Source organism: Myotis brandtii, unplaced genomic scaffold (assembly GCF_000412655.1).
Source record: "Myotis brandtii unplaced genomic scaffold, ASM41265v1 scaffold25, whole genome shotgun sequence".
NCBI classification, from domain to species: domain Eukaryota; kingdom Metazoa; phylum Chordata; class Mammalia; order Chiroptera; family Vespertilionidae; genus Myotis; species Myotis brandtii.
This window is the reverse complement of record NW_005359477.1, coordinates 969,140-989,241: the sequence shown is the minus strand read 5'-3', so window position 1 is coordinate 989,241 and position 20,102 is coordinate 969,140. Positions and strand designations below refer to the sequence as shown.

Sequence of the window (20,102 nt, the reverse complement as noted above, 5' to 3'; positions counted from 1 at the left end):
ATCCCATTCAACATAAAATTAGATTTAATACATTTTCAATACCCTGATCATCATCCACGAATTTTGCTAAGTCTAATAATGATGGACTCAGCTCAGAATTTTAATATTACATTGGATGGTGTCTTACTTAATTGATGGCTGACTCTTAGTTAAGAAACAGTATATAATGAGATTGAGGAAAATGCATTACTGAATGAGCACTTCCCATCAGTTTTAACAAGTGGACTATATCTTAGGTGTGTTTTACACTGATAAAAAAAAAAAAAAGACCTGGGTGAATTTGAAATTCACAATGAGGATGAGGTTTGCATGTTAAAGGAAAAAGTGTCTCTGTTTGCTGCTTATACCCATATCCTGAGGTCAGTTTGTTAATAAAGGTCTCATGCTCCTCTTCTCACCGGTTGAACCCTGTGGCACATTGCCAGCAACTCCAGCCCTAAGTCTGTCCATCTATAATACCTGCAGGGATTCCGCACCGTGAGGCCGAAAGAGGCAGAATGACTGTGAGCGCTGCTCTCCGGCTCTGGGAGGGCACGCACATGGTTGTTGGATGCCTGGCAGGCATCATATACATGTTATCTCGTTAACTCCGTTAACGAGTCAGCTGACCTGGTAGCATCTGTTCTTAAAATAGTGAGGGTGATGGTTCCATCCGCTCTTCACCCTGCAGTCCCCCGAGGCCCATCTCCTAAGGACACTGCAGAATGGAGTCGTGTGGGAAGATACAGCAGAGACAAAGGGAGGAGTGAGGACCCAGACTCTCCAAAGTTATCATGACTAAGAGACAGCTAGAGAGAAAGGCAAAGTTAATGTGGAGGGAGGAGGAATTGGTCCGCCCCTTCCTCATTCCATAGCTTTCATGGGGTGAAGCTGGCCGTGGTGTAGTCGGCTGTACTGACCTGTGCACACAGCATTTCCACCTCCGACTCCTTCCTTTACCTATAACCAGGTACCTTCGCTGCTACCTGTTGGTTGTTGGATGCCTGGTGGGCATCATATACATGTTATCTCGTTAACTCCATTAAGGAAACAGTCTGGTGAGCATAGGTCTCTAGTAAAAAGGAGAACTGGGATTTGGCTTCATGCCCCCCTGTCTGCCGGTCTGTGCTTTTTCTACTGCGGACGCTGCCCATCATTTTCCCACCATCCCTTGTGGGAACAGGGGCGGGTCAACCATTTCAGCACGCTTGCCTGCTTTGTGCTCTTTAGATCTACTTTAGTTTCTTTTCAGGATTTCAAGTTGTTGCCGATTTGGGGAGACATGTCCCTCAAACATTGAAAGGTCTTCTTGTAAAAGAAGAAACTTTCAAAGCCCCTTCCACGTGCTAAAATCCTGTGAGTCTATAAACCACATTTCCCAGTCCCTTTCTGTCTCTCCTCTTCATGGAATGCCACCCTACTGTGTGCTTAGGGTTTGACATGTGCTGATCAGGGGAGAGCGAGGTGCAGTCAGGACTGTGTTCCTGAGAGCCTCTGGCTTTGATGTGCTCACCGCCGGTGCTGGCCAACCTCGCCTACTAAACAACCAGCTCCACTAAGAACCTTTTTCTGTTGTTCTTCGTGGGACCCTTCGTGCCTCACTGGATCTTTGTGTTTTACTTTGTGTCTCTGATTTTTCACACGACCTCAAGATGAACAAAATACGTAACAGTTCCACTTAGAGAATAAGTCCAAACAACTTAATAAATATTTATGTTCTAACAGCATAGTGCCCAATTGAAAAAAATAATACACATATATTGAAACAAAAACACAGTTACTTACTAATGGATGTGTGTGCCTCTCGGGCTCTGTACAAGTTCTTAAGTGTTGGAATCCGATTGGAAACTGCCACCCTTATTTCTTGTTCCATGTTGACGTTTTGCTTCGGGGCCGGATATCACTGACAGCAGTGTGGCACTGTCCAATGGGCGGCTGGCGCACTACTTCAAGCTGGTAGTTTGTGTGGGGTCTGACAGATAATGGTATCACTCTATTTCCCTTGGAAGTTTGAAATATCTTTTGGTACCCCTCTGAGTTCTCTTCAGTACTGTGGGCAGGGTATCTTGCTGTACAGTTTGGGAACTGTGGGCTCATCCTTGATCAGATCAACGAAATGAAAAGCTTGCTAGGAAGAGCCATCACGTGTGCAGATGTGTGTGTGAGTGACTGTCAGTGGGAGTGACCGTATCCAGGGGACAGGTCATTTTTGGTCCTGTGGGTAGCCCACAGGATGACACCAACACCCACCTCACAACATTCTTAGGGGCTTAAATCAGTACATTTACTCCTCAATTCCTCTTGCAAAAATGTTTGTCCCCAATTTAGTATCAAAAAAACAACAACACACCTGTTAGTACAAGTTTGCATGTGTGCAGCAGCCAAAATATTTACATTCTGTGGGGTCCCAGGGAGAGGATGTAAACGGAACAGCTGGTCTCCCGATAGGATTGTGTTTTTCACTTGTGTTGTGTAAACATGTTATGCGTTATCGTCAACATCTTCACCACATTATTAAGTGAAAATGTCTTGCAAGAATATGGAAAAACCTGTGTAGAAAGCTCACAAAAGAGGGCTATAGGGACCTAATAATTAGACAAACAGTCTAAGTGTATTAAGAGAGATGCCAGTATAAGGACATAAACTTGGCCAACCACTGGCAACCATTTACTGCACATACCTACTAATTTATCACTAGCACCAAGTATTAAAGAATTAGGTTTCTGGTGTTTCATATATTTTGTATTATATAGAAATCTGTATGGATTGTTATATGGGAGTTTAAGGATGTTTTTGTAATATTTGGAGAACTTGGATAGGATTTTTGGATGGGCTGGGAGAGCAATTATTTTTTTCCATTTAAAATAATAGAATCTAGGTTCCTGCTAAACAGAATGCACTATTCCAACATGTATTTCGTTACAGATTAGATTCCATTGATAAAAGATGTTTGTTTTCAAAATATTTAAGTGTTGCACACATGTAAGTTTTTACTGGGATTATTAATATACAAAATGTATATGTCTTTCTCAGTGTCCCTCGTCCTAATTGTTCAAGGCCCCAGATAAAGTTGAAAAATGTGTGTGTTTTCTGTCAGCAGCCTACCTCCCCTACAACGCCTACCAAGCCCGTGGTGCCCCTGGAGTGGGCATCAGGAGTGGTGCCAAAGCCAGACCCCACAGTCATCAACAAGCACATAAGGAAATTAGTTGAGGTAAGTGGATGAAGGAGTGTTAAGAGTGAGCACTAGAAGGCCCCTTTCTCTTCTCAGAATATTCTTTGATTGCCCAGGAATCAACTGGAGTCCATGAAAACAGTACCCCCGCCCCCGCAGGTAGGAACAATTTAGCAGACACTTAGCTCAACCTGACATCAGCCTCCTGGGGCAGTCTCCAAGAAAGGCCCCCTTTCTCCTTCTTGTTAGTCTATTCTCATGTGCCCAGATACTCACAGCTACTTTCAGTTCCTTTCTTTCTCCAGCACTTGACACTTCTGTCATCGTCCCTGCAACTTGAGAGGCTGTTTGGGACAATCTACTCATTCAAAACCCACATGGGTCACAATAACCTGCCACATATACTGGCTACCTGAGAGTAGGAAAAGATCCTGTAAGTTGGATAGCTGTTCTTGCTGTAGGCATCTGGGGGTCTGGGACACAGCAGCACAATGCCATTTAGGTAAGAAACATCACTTAATGAAGGGCAAGGCTCCGTCAGAGCTTTCCATACAGAAAGAGGAGTAGCAGCCCTAACTGGTTTGGCTCAGTGGATAGAGTGTCAGCCTGTGGACTGAAGAGTCCCAGATTTGATTCTGGTCAAGGGCACATGCCTGGGTTGCGGGCTCAATCCCCAATAGGGGGCATGAAGGAGGCATCCAATCAATGATTCTCTCTCATCATTGATGTTTCTATCTCCCTCTCCCTTCCTTTCTGAAATCAATAAAAATCTTAATAAATAAATAAATAGCGGTGCCAGTGTAGGGAAAATGGAAACATTTGCTTGTGACATGACCAATTCTGTGTCCTCAAGTTCCACACCTGTTTCATCAACCTCTTTCTCTTCGCTCTCCTCTTGTACAGTTAGAGTCTGTTTTATTGAATGTTTGAGACAGCTTCACCTGGAACTCTGAATTTCTCAGCAGCTTCTAACTGTGCTTGCTGAGATAAATCCTGGATCTCAGCTTCCCCCAAACTGTGTAGGTATCTGAAGTTGGGCTCTTATAGACATACTAGAGGCCCAGTGCATGAATTCGTGCACAGGTGGGGTCAGCCGTGCACGATGGGGGTCCATTGGGCCGAGTCAGCTGGGGGAAGAGATTGTGGATGGTTGGCCAGCTGGCCCCGCCCCTGATCAAGGTATTGGGGGCCGATTGGGGGTGGGACCAGCCCCCAGGGGAAGGGGGGCTGATTGGGGCCTGGATCAGACTGGTTGGCTGCCATAGTATGCGTCATAGCCACCGGTCATTCCTTTCGTTCTGGTCATTCTGCCAGTCCAGTCGCTGGGCTTTTATATATATAGATGGTTATGTGATGACAAAGAGGATATTCTTAGATTTCCAGATAGTGACCCTAGGAACCCCTGTAACCTGTCGAAGATCCCCTTTGGACACAGCCATCCATGCCTTCTTTTCACTTTGCTTCTGTTTTGCTTTGCTGGCTGGTTCTCATGGATTTCAGCTGCTGCTGCCAGCTGGGCTTGTTGTGTGGCGGCCTGTGTGGGATCTTGTTCCTCCAGCTCTGGTACTGATTCATCACTGCCAGCCTCTGTTCTGGACCCTGTCTTAGCCTGAGCTGTAGCAACTCCTGCTCTGTAGCAGGGAGGTTTCTGTGGCTTCACTGAACATCTTTGCGGGGACCACAGAACCAAGATAGCGGCAGCCTCATTACTTCTTATCTTAAACAATTTTAGGCTGTTCTCAATGCCTTCACTTCTGTTTGAACTTCAGAATTAGTTTGTTCACTTAAAATGATTCCCACTGGGACTTTGATTGGAGTTGCATTCAAAGCATACTTTAAATTTTGAAAAGTTTCACATTTTATAGCTTTATTTTCTATTGTCGTGGTATTGGCATTTGTGAATTCAACCCTGAGGTATCAGTTTAGACCTATTTTCTCTGGGAAACCTTTTTAAGGCCACCTCTCCCACCCCATAGCACTGTTTTTATCATTAGCATTGCACTTATCTAGTTACACCATAAAGGCTCTTGATTTTTTTTAATCTCCCATGAGATTCTAAGCTTCTTGATGGAAAGAATAATATGCTAGTTATCATTGCTTTCCAAATAAGAAGTTCAGAGCCTGACTTATAAGTGGTCGTTCAATAAATATTTGTCTTTCTTTTGTAGTCTGTGTTTAGAAACTATGACCATGACCATGATGGGTACATCTCCCAAGAGGACTTTGAAAGTATAGCTGCCAATTTTCCCTTCTTGGATTCCTTCTGTGTGCTGGACAAAGATCAGTAAGTGTTAATTTTGTTATATTTTAATGCAACTTTTCTGAAGCAGAAATTTATTATCAGAAGAGAACAAGGAAATGGTTCGTTTACATCTTGACAGCTTCCATCCTAGTGCGTTGCTGAATCTAACGTTTCACTGAATTTTCTCTTGGTGGCCATGAACATGACTGGTTGGATAGAATTGCAGGACAGTTCACATTGTCAGTGCTGAGTACAAGCGCCCACTTGCAAGTTAGTCCAGCTCTCCATTTCCCACATTATTTTTACTGTTTAGCTAGTTCATCAACCCCGAAACCTCCATCAAAAAAAGTAGAGGAGAAATAGTGTTAGGGCTGGCCTGGTACAGTCCTCAGCATCAGCGAACCTGCAGGCAATCTTCAAACTCACCAAGAAAGTAAGATTTTTATTTTTTACTTTTTGATTGTTTGTGGTTTTCATGAGAGCAGGTTATGGCTGCAGATAGCCAAGACTACACCCATCCTTTTTTTTTTTCTTCCTTTGCCAGCTCAGAGGTTGTCTTGATAAACAACAAAAATTTTCTTTATCTTCAAATAATTCTTGAAAAATTAAATGAGTGTAGAGGCTAAAACCCAGCTCATTGAAAAAATGATTAAAAAATAATTTCCAAGAAAGCCTGGCATTAATAATTTGATTAACTTTAATTGTCTGAGATTAATTCATAGTTTAAAAACCATCTATAATGAAATGCTGGGTTTTATATTGGTGATATGTCCACATTATATCATATTAAATTCCTCTAATATTTTTGTTGGTGTAAGAAATTTTTAAAAATTAAAGCTGTATGTAATTCAACATACCAAGGAAAGCCTTGGTACTTTACCATAAATGTCTTAAAAACTTAATTCATCTGTATGGTATATCTAGAACAAATAATACTTTTAAATGAATCAAATTATTTTTTAAAAAAACTTCCTTTATAAAAGTTAAGTTACCCACAAGCTGCCCATGTCTTCCATTTGTTTGTTTTTATGAGTAGCACATACATAGGATATAAACTTAAAATCATTTCCCAGTCTTTATTTCTTGTTCTCTGCTGATATTTTAGATGGAACTGAGACTTCCCAGCAGATATATATTTTTTTCCCAAAAAAATGAAGGTTTGAAGTATTCATAGCTTATATGATTTCTTTGGTCAGACAGTCAAAGATGTTGATTTTGAGAGGAAAGTGGACCATCCAGGAAGAGATTCTAGCAGGTTGCTGAAGATGAAGCACCACTATTCAGGGGAATAGTCAGGGCTGGAGATGTAGAGTGTGATGTCTTCAGCCCAGTGGAGTAAGCTGGAGTCCCAGGCATAAGAGCCGAGACGGGGCCCGAGGAATGTGATTTCGGGGGCTCCTCTCCCCTCATGTAGAAGCTAAAAGGAAGAAGTGGGTCATGCAGAAGAGCCAGAGAAGCAGGATCATGAAAAGGGAGGGAAACACAGGCATCCCTGGAGGAGACACTGTCACATGCCGCCCGCAGGTGAACAAGCTCAATGAATGAGAAAAGGCTGCTTGAGGCTGTCATTGTGACAGTTTCAATAGAATGGTAAGGTTAGAAACCTGATCATATGGTGTAAAGAGTAATGGAAGGAATGGAAAAAATGTCTAGTGAATACTCTTTTTGAAAACTTTTGGAATTTGAGAAGAAAGAGAGAAAAGATAAGTATAGGAGATGGCATCAGGACTGAGGAAAGACATTTTTAGGAAGGAAGTCCTGAGCATATCGGTAAACAGAGGAGGAGTGGGTGGAGAGAGGGAGCAGAACCTGGGGAGGCTGGAGAGGGGGGATGGGAGAAGGACTTCCTCTGAGAGAGGATGACTCCAAGAGAGGGTTACCAATGGCAGTGGCTTGCATGGCATCATACTGAGTAGACATGAGAATGGTGGGTCCAATGATCAGTTCTCTGCCTTCCTCTTGCAGTCTGATTCTTGCAAACTCTGTTGCAAGGCAAGGGTTAGAAAGGAGATGTCCTTCTGGAAGCTCCTATTTAGTAATAAAGGAGACTTTTTGTGCTATGGTGCACAGGACACACACACACACACACACACACACACACACATCTGCTTACTAAGAAAGCCTTTGGCACTTCAAACCTATGAGAGGCCCTCTCCTCCTTCCAGATGTAGCAGAGAAGTGAACCTTCCTCACCTGCTTTCAGCCACATAGATTTGGAGGAGTAAATGATTAAAGTATGACAACCACTTTGCAATATGGTATTCAAAGATCCCTCCCTTCTTTGATTCTCTTCACAGGGATGGCCTAATAAGTAAAGATGAAATGATGGCTTACTTCCTGAGAGCTAAGTCCCAACTACACTGTAAAATGGGACCAGGATTTATCCATAATTTTCAGGAGATGACCTATCTCAAGCCAACCTTCTGCGAACACTGTGCAGGATTTGTAAGTCTGTCTCCCATTGGTTCCTCTTGTCTGTAGTTATTTGTGCCACATTCTGAGAAGGCTCACTAAACAGAACCCGTTGACTGCCTTGGATCAGAAGTTAAACATGGTGGCTCCCTAAAAATAAAAATTAAATAAAAAAACAAAAGCAAGATCTGCAGGTTTAGTTATGTTCTTTCTAGGAATGCAGGGCTAGCCAAGATAGGGAAGACTGGTGAGCCTGTTAACTCGAGTGAGCAATTTCTCCTACTTAATCCCTGCCAGGGAAACGTTCCACCCAATGAGCCCTGGCATTCATCACTAATAATCATAAGTGGTGCAATTAAGGAGGGTATTCATCTTAGCCAGTTCCTCACAGTTCTTATTTCATATGGTGTCAGTCACTAGAAATCCATCATGGCCTGGCTCGGTAATTTATAACTCAAAAAGGAAAAAGACCTTTTTGGAGAGAGGATGGATATAACATTTACCCAGCACTTGAAATACTTCCGTAGACATTAGTGTAATTAATCCTCATTACTAGCTGTGACATGGGCATTTGACTCTCCCTATTTGCCTGTGAAGGTAGGAGGTCCAGAGAGGATAACCCAAGTTTCCCAGGATTGCATAGCCAATAGTGACCAGAGCCAGGACTCAAATGCAGATGTTCTGATCTAAATCCTGTGCTCTACCCACTCCACTGCAACAAATGAAGATTACACACTTCATTTCCCCACATTTGATAAGTCTTTGGCAACTAAGGTCAGCTTTGATCCTGGTATTAAACAGACTTTTGTGCCCTGGACATCTTCTAGTTGATACCCAAGTTATAATCAGATGGAAAATGTGGTACTCTACATAAGAGTGGCCCAGCAGCCAAGTGAATATGATTATTGCTCCGGGCTCGGTTATGTTAGCTTCATTCAGCCGTCAAGTCCCACTGTTGACCCATATTGAATCCACAGCTGATAGTATATGCTACTACTAAATTACATTTTCCCCATCCCATTCTTGAAGAACTAGCTGTGAGAGGCCCCAAAGGCAGGATTCTGTGTTTAAGCACATACCACTCTGACAATGGATAAATAAGAGGCAGTGGTTACCTCAAAGATGGCCCCAACTGGTCACAGCAGTTGATGTTGTCAAGGGCAAGGCCAACCTAACAAGCTCTCTGAACCCCCACCCCCACCCCCCAGGGAAAGAGAGCTTCTATGAACTTCATCACTGGAATTGCATTCCCAGACCACTTTATCATAAAAGAAATCTGTCTCCTTTTTTGTGTTTCTCTCTTCTGGTGGGAATTTTTGCACATATGTGTACCTGAAAAGTACTGAAGTGGGATGAGGCCATGTGTAGCTCTCAGTTGCAGAGTGGGGCTGAGCGAACCTGTTGGGCCATGGCACAGATCAGCCGAAAGTCAGTTTGAGATGTCTGTCCTTCGGTGTGTTGTGAGAGTTGGAAGGCCCGTATCAAATCTCAGGAGCTTACCTCTGCTCTCCAGTCCTTCCGGATGTCTCTCCATGAAAAGGACTGTCACCGGGTCTGTAGAAACAACAAGGCAGTGTTTCCGGGGTGCATCCACACTCCTCTCCCCAGCTCATCAGAGCAGATTTGCTGGCGCTCGGTTCTTGATGCGGCTGTGTTGAGGTAGAAAGCTCTGGACTTGGCATCAGGAATCCTGGCTTTGAATCTCACCTCTGTCCCTTATATTAACTCTTTGTTCTTGACCAAGTTATGGACCATCTCTTTGTTTTCCTATCTGTAAAGGGGGTTAATACTTACCTGTCACGATGCGTGTCACATAGCTCAGAGTAAATATATATTTTATATATTTTAGTGTTCCTTGATACTTTTGGAGTTTAATGGAAATTAAATCATTAAAATTGTAATGTCCCTATTTTATTTTTCAAAAGATATTTAATCGTTGCTACAATTTGATTTGATCTTTACTCACAAACATTTTTAAAAGCCCGTTGGTTTCAAAGGGATTTATAACCATAACCCTCACCCTGGCTGGTGTGACTTAGTTGGTTGAGCGTTGGCCTATGTTCCAAAAGGTCTCTAGTTTGATTCCTAGTCAGGGTACATGCCAGAGTTTTGGGCTGGAATTCCCAGTAGGGAGTGTATAGGAGGCAGCCAGTTGATGTTTCTCTTTCATATCGATGCTTCTCCCTCTCCCTTCCTCTCTCTCTAAAATCAATATAATCATATTTAAAATAAATAAAACTCTCTAGATATATCATTGAAAGGCTTTGTAGGGGAATGTAAGGAACCAATTATCAGTGACTGGACCACCTGCTTTCAAAATAAATTCTATTTTAAGGGTAAGAAAGATAAACAGACAGTATTTAAAATACACTTATTTTAAAATTAGAATTCCAGCACTGAACGAGTTTTGCTAATTCCCTTATTTCAGGGTCTGGAGAAGTTAAGTGACTTCCCTAAGGTCACATGGAACCTTAGCAGCAGGTCTGTGACTCATCTCCAGGTCTCCTGACTCCCGGTCCAGTGCTCCTTACATCACAATCAATCCCCCAAATGTTACCGCAGCCTGAGGTCTCCAATCAAAGGACTGTGGGAAGTACTCCTACTCATTCATCTACATGAGGTCACCCTCTCCTTGTCCTTGGCTGGCTCACTACCCAGAGCCTCTTCCTGCCCAGTGTTGTCTCCTAGTTGCTAAGCAAGGAGGCAACAAGCAATACCCTGACTTCCCCTCCTGAGAGGACTCGGGCTTGCGTGTATCTCCTTCAGCAGTTCCTGCAGCTATGCTAACAACGTGTCCTACCCGGATAGTAGGATGCTTCCTAGCGCTTATCCTTTCTTGTCCTAAATCAGTGGCTTTTGGTCCCCACACAGGGCACCCAGGAGCAGTGGCTTCCTGTCTTTCTTCCAAGCGACACATTGTTCTTTCCCTGCTTACCAGCTATGAGGCCTTGCCAGCTGAATTCACTGCTCTGTAGCTCAGTCTCATCTACAAAAATGAGGAAATTATTATTTCCTATCCCACAGGGAGATTGTGAGCATCAAATGAGTTAATACACATAAAGAGCTTAAAACTGTGCTTCTCCCATAGCAAGACTCCAATATACCTTAGCTATCCTTATTATTATTGTTAGTGCTATTACCAAGGACTCAATGAGGGAAAAATTTCTTATCACTACAAAGTTTCCCAGACATGGGACCTTGCAACTTATTTAATTTCCTGGATCATCACACTTACCTATTATAAAAAAGGAACAAAAGAGATTATCTTGATGGTCCTTATGGCTCTGACATGATGTCTCTGCCCTGACCACCCACTTGCTATTGCTGTATTGTCTCCTCCCGCCCTTGCCCAGTCACCCTAGGCACCTGAGGCCTTGCTTCCAGGCAGTTGTTATATATATATTAATTGATTTCAGAGAGGAAGGGAGAGGGAAAGAGAGGTAGAAACATCAATGATGAGAGAGAATCACTGATTGGCTGCCTCCTTTTCCCCCCCTTCCCCCGACTGGAGATTGAGCCCACAACTCTGGCGTGTGCCCTGACTGGGAATCAAACATTGAACTGTGACCTCCTGGTTCATAGGTCATGCTCAACTACTGAGCCACACCGGCTGGGCCCAATCAGTTGTCTTAATAATCCTTCTTGTCCCCAAGGTAACAAGTTGCCCTGTCCCAGGGAGTCATTTGCAACTTAATAATGTAATCTGAAGAACCAAATAACTTTTAAGGCTCAAAGGAATCACTCTCCACTGGAGGGATTTTCTTGTCAGAAGGAGGGTAGGGAGCAGCCTTTATAATGCCCTTGCAGCACTTCACATTGGCGGCTACTTATTCTCGTCAGAGGGCCATAATGCCTACACTCAGGGCATTGTTCCCCTGTAGTGCATTGTGAATGACATCTCCATCAGCCCCAGTAGGCCACCAGCCCGGCTTCTTTCAAAATTATTTTATTAAGTAGATATCAGTCACCTAACCTAACCATTAAAGGGTTCGGAGGGAGCTTCTTCAGCTTAAGCTCAGCCCATTTCATTCATCCACACTGTATGTTCCTGGTGTCCCCAGTACCCACATGCAAGTGCTGTGACCGGCACAGAAAGAACATGGGAAAGCCCCTTCTTCACAGTTTCCAGTATGACACCACCAGGAAGATGCCCCGGAACTGCCTGGGCAAATGCTCCGTCGCTTCCTGCATCTCACTTCCTACTTGGTTGGCAGAATCTGAGCCTTTTCTGCATCCTTCATCCCTCTCCCCCACCCTCAGCTCTGGCTCAGGCCAAACACTGAGCAAATGCGGAGAATGAATACACGAATAAATAGTACATCCTTTCCTCTTCTGCTGAAGTACTAATGTTACTCAGAAAATAACCTGGCAAAATATAAATGCTTTAGTGGGATGTGCACTGCTTAGGTCGCTTAATTCCCTGCAATGGGCACCTAGAGCAGCATGAATAAAATGAAAGCCAAAGACAGAAAAAGTCTCCCCCGTGAATTTTGCTGAGAGCGCAGGTGCTAAAGTCCAATAAATGCACCAACGTCAGTTTCCCATCCCAGCTCCCATTTGGCTCCCAGACAGAAAAGGGAAGCAGAATTCCTGTTATCACCCCAGCTGGAGCGGGCTGGGGGAGGGTTCGTCTATCTGACAGGAAGGGTGTCAGGGGCAGCTACATCCTGTTTGTGCTCCACTAGTCATCACGCTTCCCAGGACTTCCTTCTTCGGGGCCTTGTTTTCTTTCCAGATTTTTCTTCAGATTGCCTGACATCCCTTTGTCTTTTGTTACAGCTCTGGGGCATTATCAAGCAAGGATACAAATGCAAAGGTAAATACATGTTACTGTGTTAACATTTTTTACAGGTGACATTTGGGACAAGAATCAAATTTGTCTGATGAAACCACAAAAGCTCTTGGCATGAAGGAGAACTTGGGACTTTGGGGCCACTGGCAACTGAGGAGTTAACGTGTCTAGGAAAGGACTCCCTGGAGTCTGGGAGAGCCCAGACTGGGTTTTCATAGCTTGTTAGAAGAGGAAGCACACACTTCTATCAGCCCGCATCCATCTAGCCCCCATATCTAAGATATCATGCTCATCATTATCAGCACACATCAAAGAAGGTGGGAATTCTGAAGTGGGACAGGCCTCGCTGAAATGCTGCATTGTAAGAACTTTATCGCTCAAGGGGAAATCACACACATAATCAATACATATGCATTGCTTTCCACTCTCACACAGCTATTCCTTTCCCTAGTTAGTCACAGATATTGATGAGAAGAGAAACCTTAAAATGTACGTTTGTCCCTTTCAATGAATCAATTCACATAGCTCTCCCATTTAGTTAAAATATATGAACTGAATAAATACATATGTGATGACTGTAAACACATGCAAATTACTAGGCATTTAGGACTGTGTTTGCTGCTTGTAACGTGATTAAAATACAGGATTGATATTTGATTTAAGAAATTGCTGAATATTTTATGCAGACTCTTTGTACTGGTTCTTTTAAGAACCTGATCACGCTCTTGAAAAATATAATAAAACTGTTGGCGGCGGTGGGAACGGCATCAGGTGCTAGACTGGTGGGGTCGGACCAGACCTGGGTTCAGCAACCTCGGTACTTGAGTTCTGGCTAGGAAAGAATTCAGAGCCAAGACTCCAACTGTAAGAGAACATTTATGTGGAAAATCACAGAAGTAGGAGAAGTAATTCATAGAAGAAATGGGCTTAGGAAACAAGTTATAGAGACAAAAGAAGGGCCCTGGGAGCTTAGAAGTGAGGAAGGTAAAGGTGACTTGTCTGGGGGGAGGGGGAGGGAGGAGAGGAGGAAGGGAAAGGCTCCGCAGGGCCCCCAGAAGGGAGAGTGGGCTGGGTCCTCCATCTTAAGGGTTTAAGGGTGGAGATTTTAGGGGAGGTCCCAGGGGAAGATCTCAGAATATTCAGCAGCTTTCCAGGTGTGTCCTTTTAGGGTCCGGTTCTCCTTTGATTGATTGGTTGGCACCAGGGCAAAGGGGTCATTTTTCAATGCAGCTGGTCCTGAGGTCAGCCTTGGGGTCACTGGTCTGGTTTTGCTGCTTGGAGCTGAAATACAACTGAGGCCAGGATGTTATCTCTAGGGAGGAAAGGCCAGGGGATCCAAATCGCATGACCACCAATGTGCTAGGGGAGGAAAGGTCACCCTGGGCACGAGGTCCCATCCTGTAATTGCCCTTTGCTAGGCACCCAGGGCTTTGTACCCTGGTGGCTTCTGTATCTGGCCCATTGTCCTGGCTCTGCTCATGTCTGTCTAACTGCCTCCCACAAAACAACAGAAAGAGACATCTTGATCACAGGATGCCTTCAGATTACTCTTGGTCCCTTGTGATGCTTTTTTCTCTAGTCATCTTTCGGTGTTTGGCCCTCGTTTTGCGTGAACAGAACACGTTCCTGAATCTCAGTGGGAGCCACATTTTAGTGCTCCAAATTCTTCCCTTTAGTTCTTTGTATCAGTGTCTTAGTCTAACTTGGATTTTTACTTTCAAGCAGCAAAGATACTCCAGTATCTTATGCCCATTAGTTTTATCCTGGTTCTGTCCCTTGTACCCTAAAAGACAGACAGACACACACACACACACACACACACACACACACACACACACACACAATTTTATGAAGATGAATATCAGTAAACTCTTGGATCATCTTTGTACATATGGGATTTTCTCTTAAAGGCACAGAGAGTGAAAAAACTAAAATAGACTGAACATGTCATTACAACTTGATCTTTCTGTGATGTCATTCATTACAAGACCATTTGAAATAAGACCATTTGGGGAAAATAGGTATTGGAAATCATTAGGTCCTCTGATGGTAAGAGAGAAATATACTCTTTAAAATTATCCTATCTGCTCAGTGAATCTAAGGGAAATGTAGGACTGGCATCAGACAAAAAATTTCTACACCAAGTAGCAATTAATATTCTGCTTTTTAAAAAAGTAAAGCATTCTAATGGGAAATTTCACAGACTCTACTACTGGCCCCCATTCTGCCTCTCTGTGGGGAATCTATGGCCTGGGAAAGAACCCCAGGCTCATGTGACTTGCATTTAGTTTGGGGCAAAGGCAACTCCTCACCCAACCTAGCCCCTGCTTGTTGGCTCCCAGCACCTCAATGAACTGTGTAGAAAAAGAAGCTGAACAAATATAAGAGAACTACAGGGATTCCAGACTGGCAAGAGTCCCACTGGCCCTTTTCCAGCCCCTAGACCAGGGGTGGGCAAACTTTTTGACTCGAGGGCCACAATGGGTTCTTAAACTGGACCGGAGGGCCGGAACAAAAGCATGGATGGAGTGTTTGTGTGAACTAATATAAATTCAAAGTAAACATCATTACATAAAAGGGTACGGTCTTTTTTTTTTTTTAGTTTTATTCATTTCAAACTGGCTGGATCCGGCCCGCGGGCCATAGTTTGCCCACGGCTGCCCTAGACATACCCTGTGAGCCTGAATTAGACATACCCTGTGAGCCTGAATCGGGCTCTGAGAGTCAACACAGAATCCAGGATGGGGGAGGGAAGGGTGAACAGCTCAAGTGCAACCCTAGACACCCAGTCAGCACCAGAGGCACTTGGTTCTCACTAACCGTCGGTGATGCTTTGGGATTTTTCAGACTGCGGAGCCAATTGTCACAAGCAGTGCAAAGACCTCCTGGTTCTGGCCTGCAGGAGATTTGCCCGGGCCCCCTCCTTGGGCAGTGGTCATGGGTCGCTGCCTGGAAGCCCCTCATTGCCCCCAGGTAATGTCCTCTACTTTCTTTACTACCCCCGTTTCTCTCTGCTCCCCTTCCCACACCTGGACCTCAGTTGGGTTCTGGATCGAAACCTGGTCAGAGTCATTATAAACACCAAGGCATTCTTCAGGGTGAGCAGCAGTGGCTACGGCCTGGAGTTCCCTCACTTCTCTCTGCTCTCAGGTCTAACATACAATTCACCTGAAGCCAATTTCATTCTGCCTCTGGCCTGTTGCTCTGGAACCTGACCTGTCAGACTCCTGTTGTTTGTACCAACTTTGATGGTTTGCTCCGAGCAGCAGTGGCTACGGCCTGGAGTTCCCTCACTTCTCTCTGCTCTCAGGTCTAACATACAATTCACCTGAAGCCAATTTCATTCTGCCTCTGGCCTGTTGCTCTGGAACCTGACCTGTCAGACTCCTGTTTGTACCAACTTCGATGGTTTGCTATGAAGCAATCAGATGCCAAATAATCACAATAATTTTCCCCTTGCAGTGCAGGATGAGGTGTTCGAGTTCCCTGACGTCGCTGCTGGACACCAAGACCTGGACAGCAGAGCCATCACTCTGGTTACAGGCTCTTCTCGCAAGATCTCCGTGAGGCTGCAGCGGGCCACCACCAGCCAGGCCACCCAGACTGAGCCTGTATGGTCAGAGGCTGGCTGGGGAGACTCAGGGTCCCACACCTTCCCCAAAATGAAATCCAAGTTCCATGACAAAGCAGCAAAGGACAAAGGGTTTGCCAAGTGGGAAAATGAGAAGCCCAGGGTACAGGCTGGCGTGGATGTTGTTGACCGGGGCACGGAGTTTGAGCCTGACCAGGATGAAGCAGACATGGGTGAAACCAGACAGGATGGTGAGGTCAGTGCTGGGTCAAACCACAAATAAATCAGAAGAGAAGCTGGCAGGGCTGAGATGAGTGTTCCAGTGAGTTCAGGAGGCAGTCTGGTAGTTTCGAAAGCGGAATGGTTGGGAATCAAGACATGTCACTTTTTGGTTTTCCCACTGGCTGGTTATGTGACCTTGGGCAACATTGTTTTTTCTCTTTGGACCTCAGTTTCGTCATGGATAAAACTGAACTGGATGAGTCCTAAGAGTTTTCCCACTGGCTGGTTATGTGACCTTGGGCAACATAGTTTTTTCTCTTTGAACTGGATGAGTCCTAAGGCTTAGTGAAGGTGGCCATGTCTGTGTACTGAGATGATGTCCCAGGGACCCATGACTGTTGCGTGTATTCATTATACCGGTGTGCTATACTAATCAGCTTAGTTTTCCAAGTTAGAATCAGGAGGTAGTGGAAGTGATAAAGGAGAGTTGGAAACTCTTACCCCTATTTTAAAAGGAGGCTTTGACCTGGCTGGTTTGGCTCAGTGGATAGAGCGTCGGCCTGCGGACTGAAGGGTCCCAGGTTTGATTCCCCAGGCTTGATCCCCAATGGGGGACGTGCAGGAGGCAGCTGATCAATGATTCTCTCTCATCATTGATCTCTCTCTCCCTCTGCCTTCCTCTCTGAAATCAATAAAAACATTTTTAAAAATAAATAAAATAAATAAAAGGAGGCATTGACAGCCTCATGAAGAAGGGAGTGGTGAGAATGAGACATGGGGACCTCATGGTTCTCTAAGCCAGACTCTGCCTCCACACAAAAATTACACTCAAATCATCCAAAGCAAATTGGGAAGCATATGGAACTTGTTAGAACAAGCTGAAACTATAAATTGATTCAACATGGACTTAGATAAATGTATTAGTCAACAATTCATAGTGTATTAAGAAAAGGGATTTGGGGAAATTGGTGTCATATTCCTAACCTTCAAAGCAGTGTCATGGAGGGCAGCCATCGTCTCCCTATTGAATCGTCCCATAAACCGAATATTGGGTTAGGCAGAAATCCTATTGGATCAAGCCAGTGCTCTTTATTCTTATGGGTGGCCCTCCACATTCCACAGCCATCAGGAGACCTAGACACATTGTCTCCATAGTTTCCCAGGATCAGAAAAACTCCAATGACCTTTAATTAAAATTCCTCTAGTTCCTTTGTCACTGAAGACAATAAGGAGGCCACACATAGCTTCAGTCATATGAAGTTTATTGTAAATTCCTGCTGAGCCATTTTGTTCCTTTCTTATAACACCAACTTTGTTTTAATATTTTTTATTGGTTTTGAGAGAGAGAGAGCAAGAGAGAGAAACATTGATGTGAGATTGATCAGCTGCCTCCTGCATACTCCCCACCAGGGATCAAGCTCGAAACCCAGGCATGTGCCCTGACCAGGAATCGAACCAGCAACCTTTCAGTACATGGAATGATGCCCAAACAACTGAGCAACACTGGCCAGGGCTCTTATAACATCAACTTTAAAAAACAGCTTCACTGACATATAATTTACATACTATGAAATCTACTTATTTAAAGTGTATAATTCAATGGTTTTAAGTATATTCACAATGTTGCACAACCATCACTACATTCTAATTTTAGAACATTTACATCATTCAAAACAAACAAACAAAAAACACCCTGTGCCCATTAGAGGTCATTTCTCATCTCCCCACCTAACCCTGCCCTAGGTAACCAACTAATTTACTCTCTGTCTTTGTATATTTGCAATACCAACTTTATTTATTTTTATTTTTAATACATTTTTATTGATTTGAGAGAGAGAGGAAGGAAAAGGGAGAGAGAGAGAGAGAGAGAGAGAGAGAGAAACATTGATTGGCTGCCTCCTACACGCCCCCTGCTGGGGAGAGAGCCCAAAACCTGGGCATTTGCTGTGACCTGGTATGGAACCAGCAACCTCTCAGTGTACGGGACGATGCTAAAGCAACTGAGCCACACCAGCCAGAGCCCAACTTTATTGTTAATGTTCCCCTACGAATCACCTTGGCAAATATTTCAGTCCTATCCAGTATTTCTTTTAATGGTCTAACATAGTTAGCTTGGAATATAAAGGTGAATAGGAAAAAAAATCATGATTTGATGATAGAGGAAGATATCGTAGGGCAAGATCTTGGGGTCTAAAAAAAGGCTTTGGGGAATTCAGGAAAGTGCATTATATCTTATGTAAAATTATATATATGCACCTATGCTCACTTCGGGGCAGTGTTTCTTAAGAAGGTCTGCAATCCAACAAGTAGCGAGGAATCAGTGTTAGATTTTTCAGATGGTGCCTGAAATTGTACTAGTCACTCCAAATACCACTTCAGCCTGCAGAGGCCATTGCCATGAGCAATGTGGCTGTTATTGAAATCTCAGAAAAAGAGCTTTTATGGTAGAGTAATAGGATGCCCAACCAGAGCTCTCATAGACCATCTTTGAATTCAGACGAGTACCTGTGTGTGTTTAACTAGCCATGCGGTCACTTCTATTGGCTAGCAACGTTCCAGTTACTTAAACCTTGCTCTGGGTTAGGTGTGGAACAGCCACTTCCATGGGTAAGATTTCCTGATCTTCGATCTCTATAAGGAAATAGAGACAAAGATCTTTATTTCATTTTTTAAATACTGGACCTTCATGTTCATGTGTTCCCTTACCCTTTCAATTTTTTTATCTCATAAATCATAGAGATGGTTCACTGACCACTAGTACTTAATTTTATGTGTGCTAATTGAAGAAGACAGTATGTTCTTATGTAAAATGTATTGGTGTACAGTCTTACCCTCACCCAAACCAGCAACAAATAAGAAGACATTTACCCTTGTTTAGGGAAAAGGCAAGCAGGAAAAAATGTAACAAAATTACACCAAGAGTTAAATATGTAGGAGTTTTCAAATTTAAGAGTTTTTCTGTTGAGCAAGACCAATGAATGGCTTTAGAAGGAATGGTCTACACATTTATTATTTAGGTTCAGTTGATATTTATGAGTCCGATAAGTAAAAATGTTGAACAGACAAAGAAAGTAGTTGGGTTTATGATCTGTGTTTTTCCTTCCGTGGAGTTCCAGGATTTACATTCATTTTAAAATATAAGGGTGTGAACATGTTCTGTGGTGGTGGATACCATTCTACCAATAATCATTGAGCCCTTGGATGGCAAGAACAGGTCAAGATTACTCACTTGGCAGTAAGAATATGCATATTTTCTTTATAATGCTTCTTTGTTTTTTATTATCTTCTGCTAACTTAAAATGATTAAACATAGAAGGGCTAGGAAATGGTGGACTAAACAAAGTTAAATATGTTTATAAACCTATAAATATCAGTATAGATATAGATCTTTTTCCCATATAAATTTTCCCATATAATATACTGTATATTATGAATTTCCAAAAGGGAAACCTTGCCCTGGCCAATTTTTCTCAGTGGTTAGAGTGTCAGCCCTCGGACTGAAGGGTCACGGGTTTGATTCTGGTCAAGACCACATACCTTGGTTTCAGGCTCGATTCCCGGCCCCAGTCGGGACGTGTACATGCGACAACCAATTGATGTGTCTCTCTCATATCAATGTTTCTCTCTCGCCTTCCTCCTTCCCTTCCATGCTCTCTAAAAAAAAAAAATGGAAAAAAATATCCTTGGGTGAGGACTATAAATAAATAAT

General features: G+C 43.5%; 1 protein-coding gene and 1 pseudogene across 7 annotated transcripts in view; one reads left to right on the top strand and one right to left on the bottom strand.

Annotated features, from left to right (window-relative positions):
- The window catches only part of RASGRP3 (RAS guanyl releasing protein 3 (calcium and DAG-regulated)), a 76,704-nt gene that overhangs the window by 54,124 nt on the left and 2,478 nt on the right, over positions 1-20,102 (top strand). For 6 of the 7 annotated variants that reach the window (XM_005867338.2, XM_014540632.1, XM_014540631.1 and 3 more), the window contains 6 exons: positions 3,077-3,193; positions 5,323-5,438; positions 7,694-7,841; positions 12,588-12,624; positions 15,448-15,573; positions 16,063-16,427. In XM_005867338.2, coding sequence (XP_005867400.1) covers positions 3,077-3,193; positions 5,323-5,438; positions 7,694-7,841; positions 12,588-12,624; positions 15,448-15,573; positions 16,063-16,427 — 909 coding nt within the window. The remainder of the gene's footprint in view (positions 1-3,076; positions 3,194-5,322; positions 5,439-7,693; positions 7,842-12,587; positions 12,625-15,447; positions 15,574-16,062; positions 16,428-20,102) is intronic. The other variant, XM_005867340.2, reaches the window with a different exon arrangement.
- Positions 3,517-5,173, bottom strand: LOC102254983 (annotated as a pseudogene).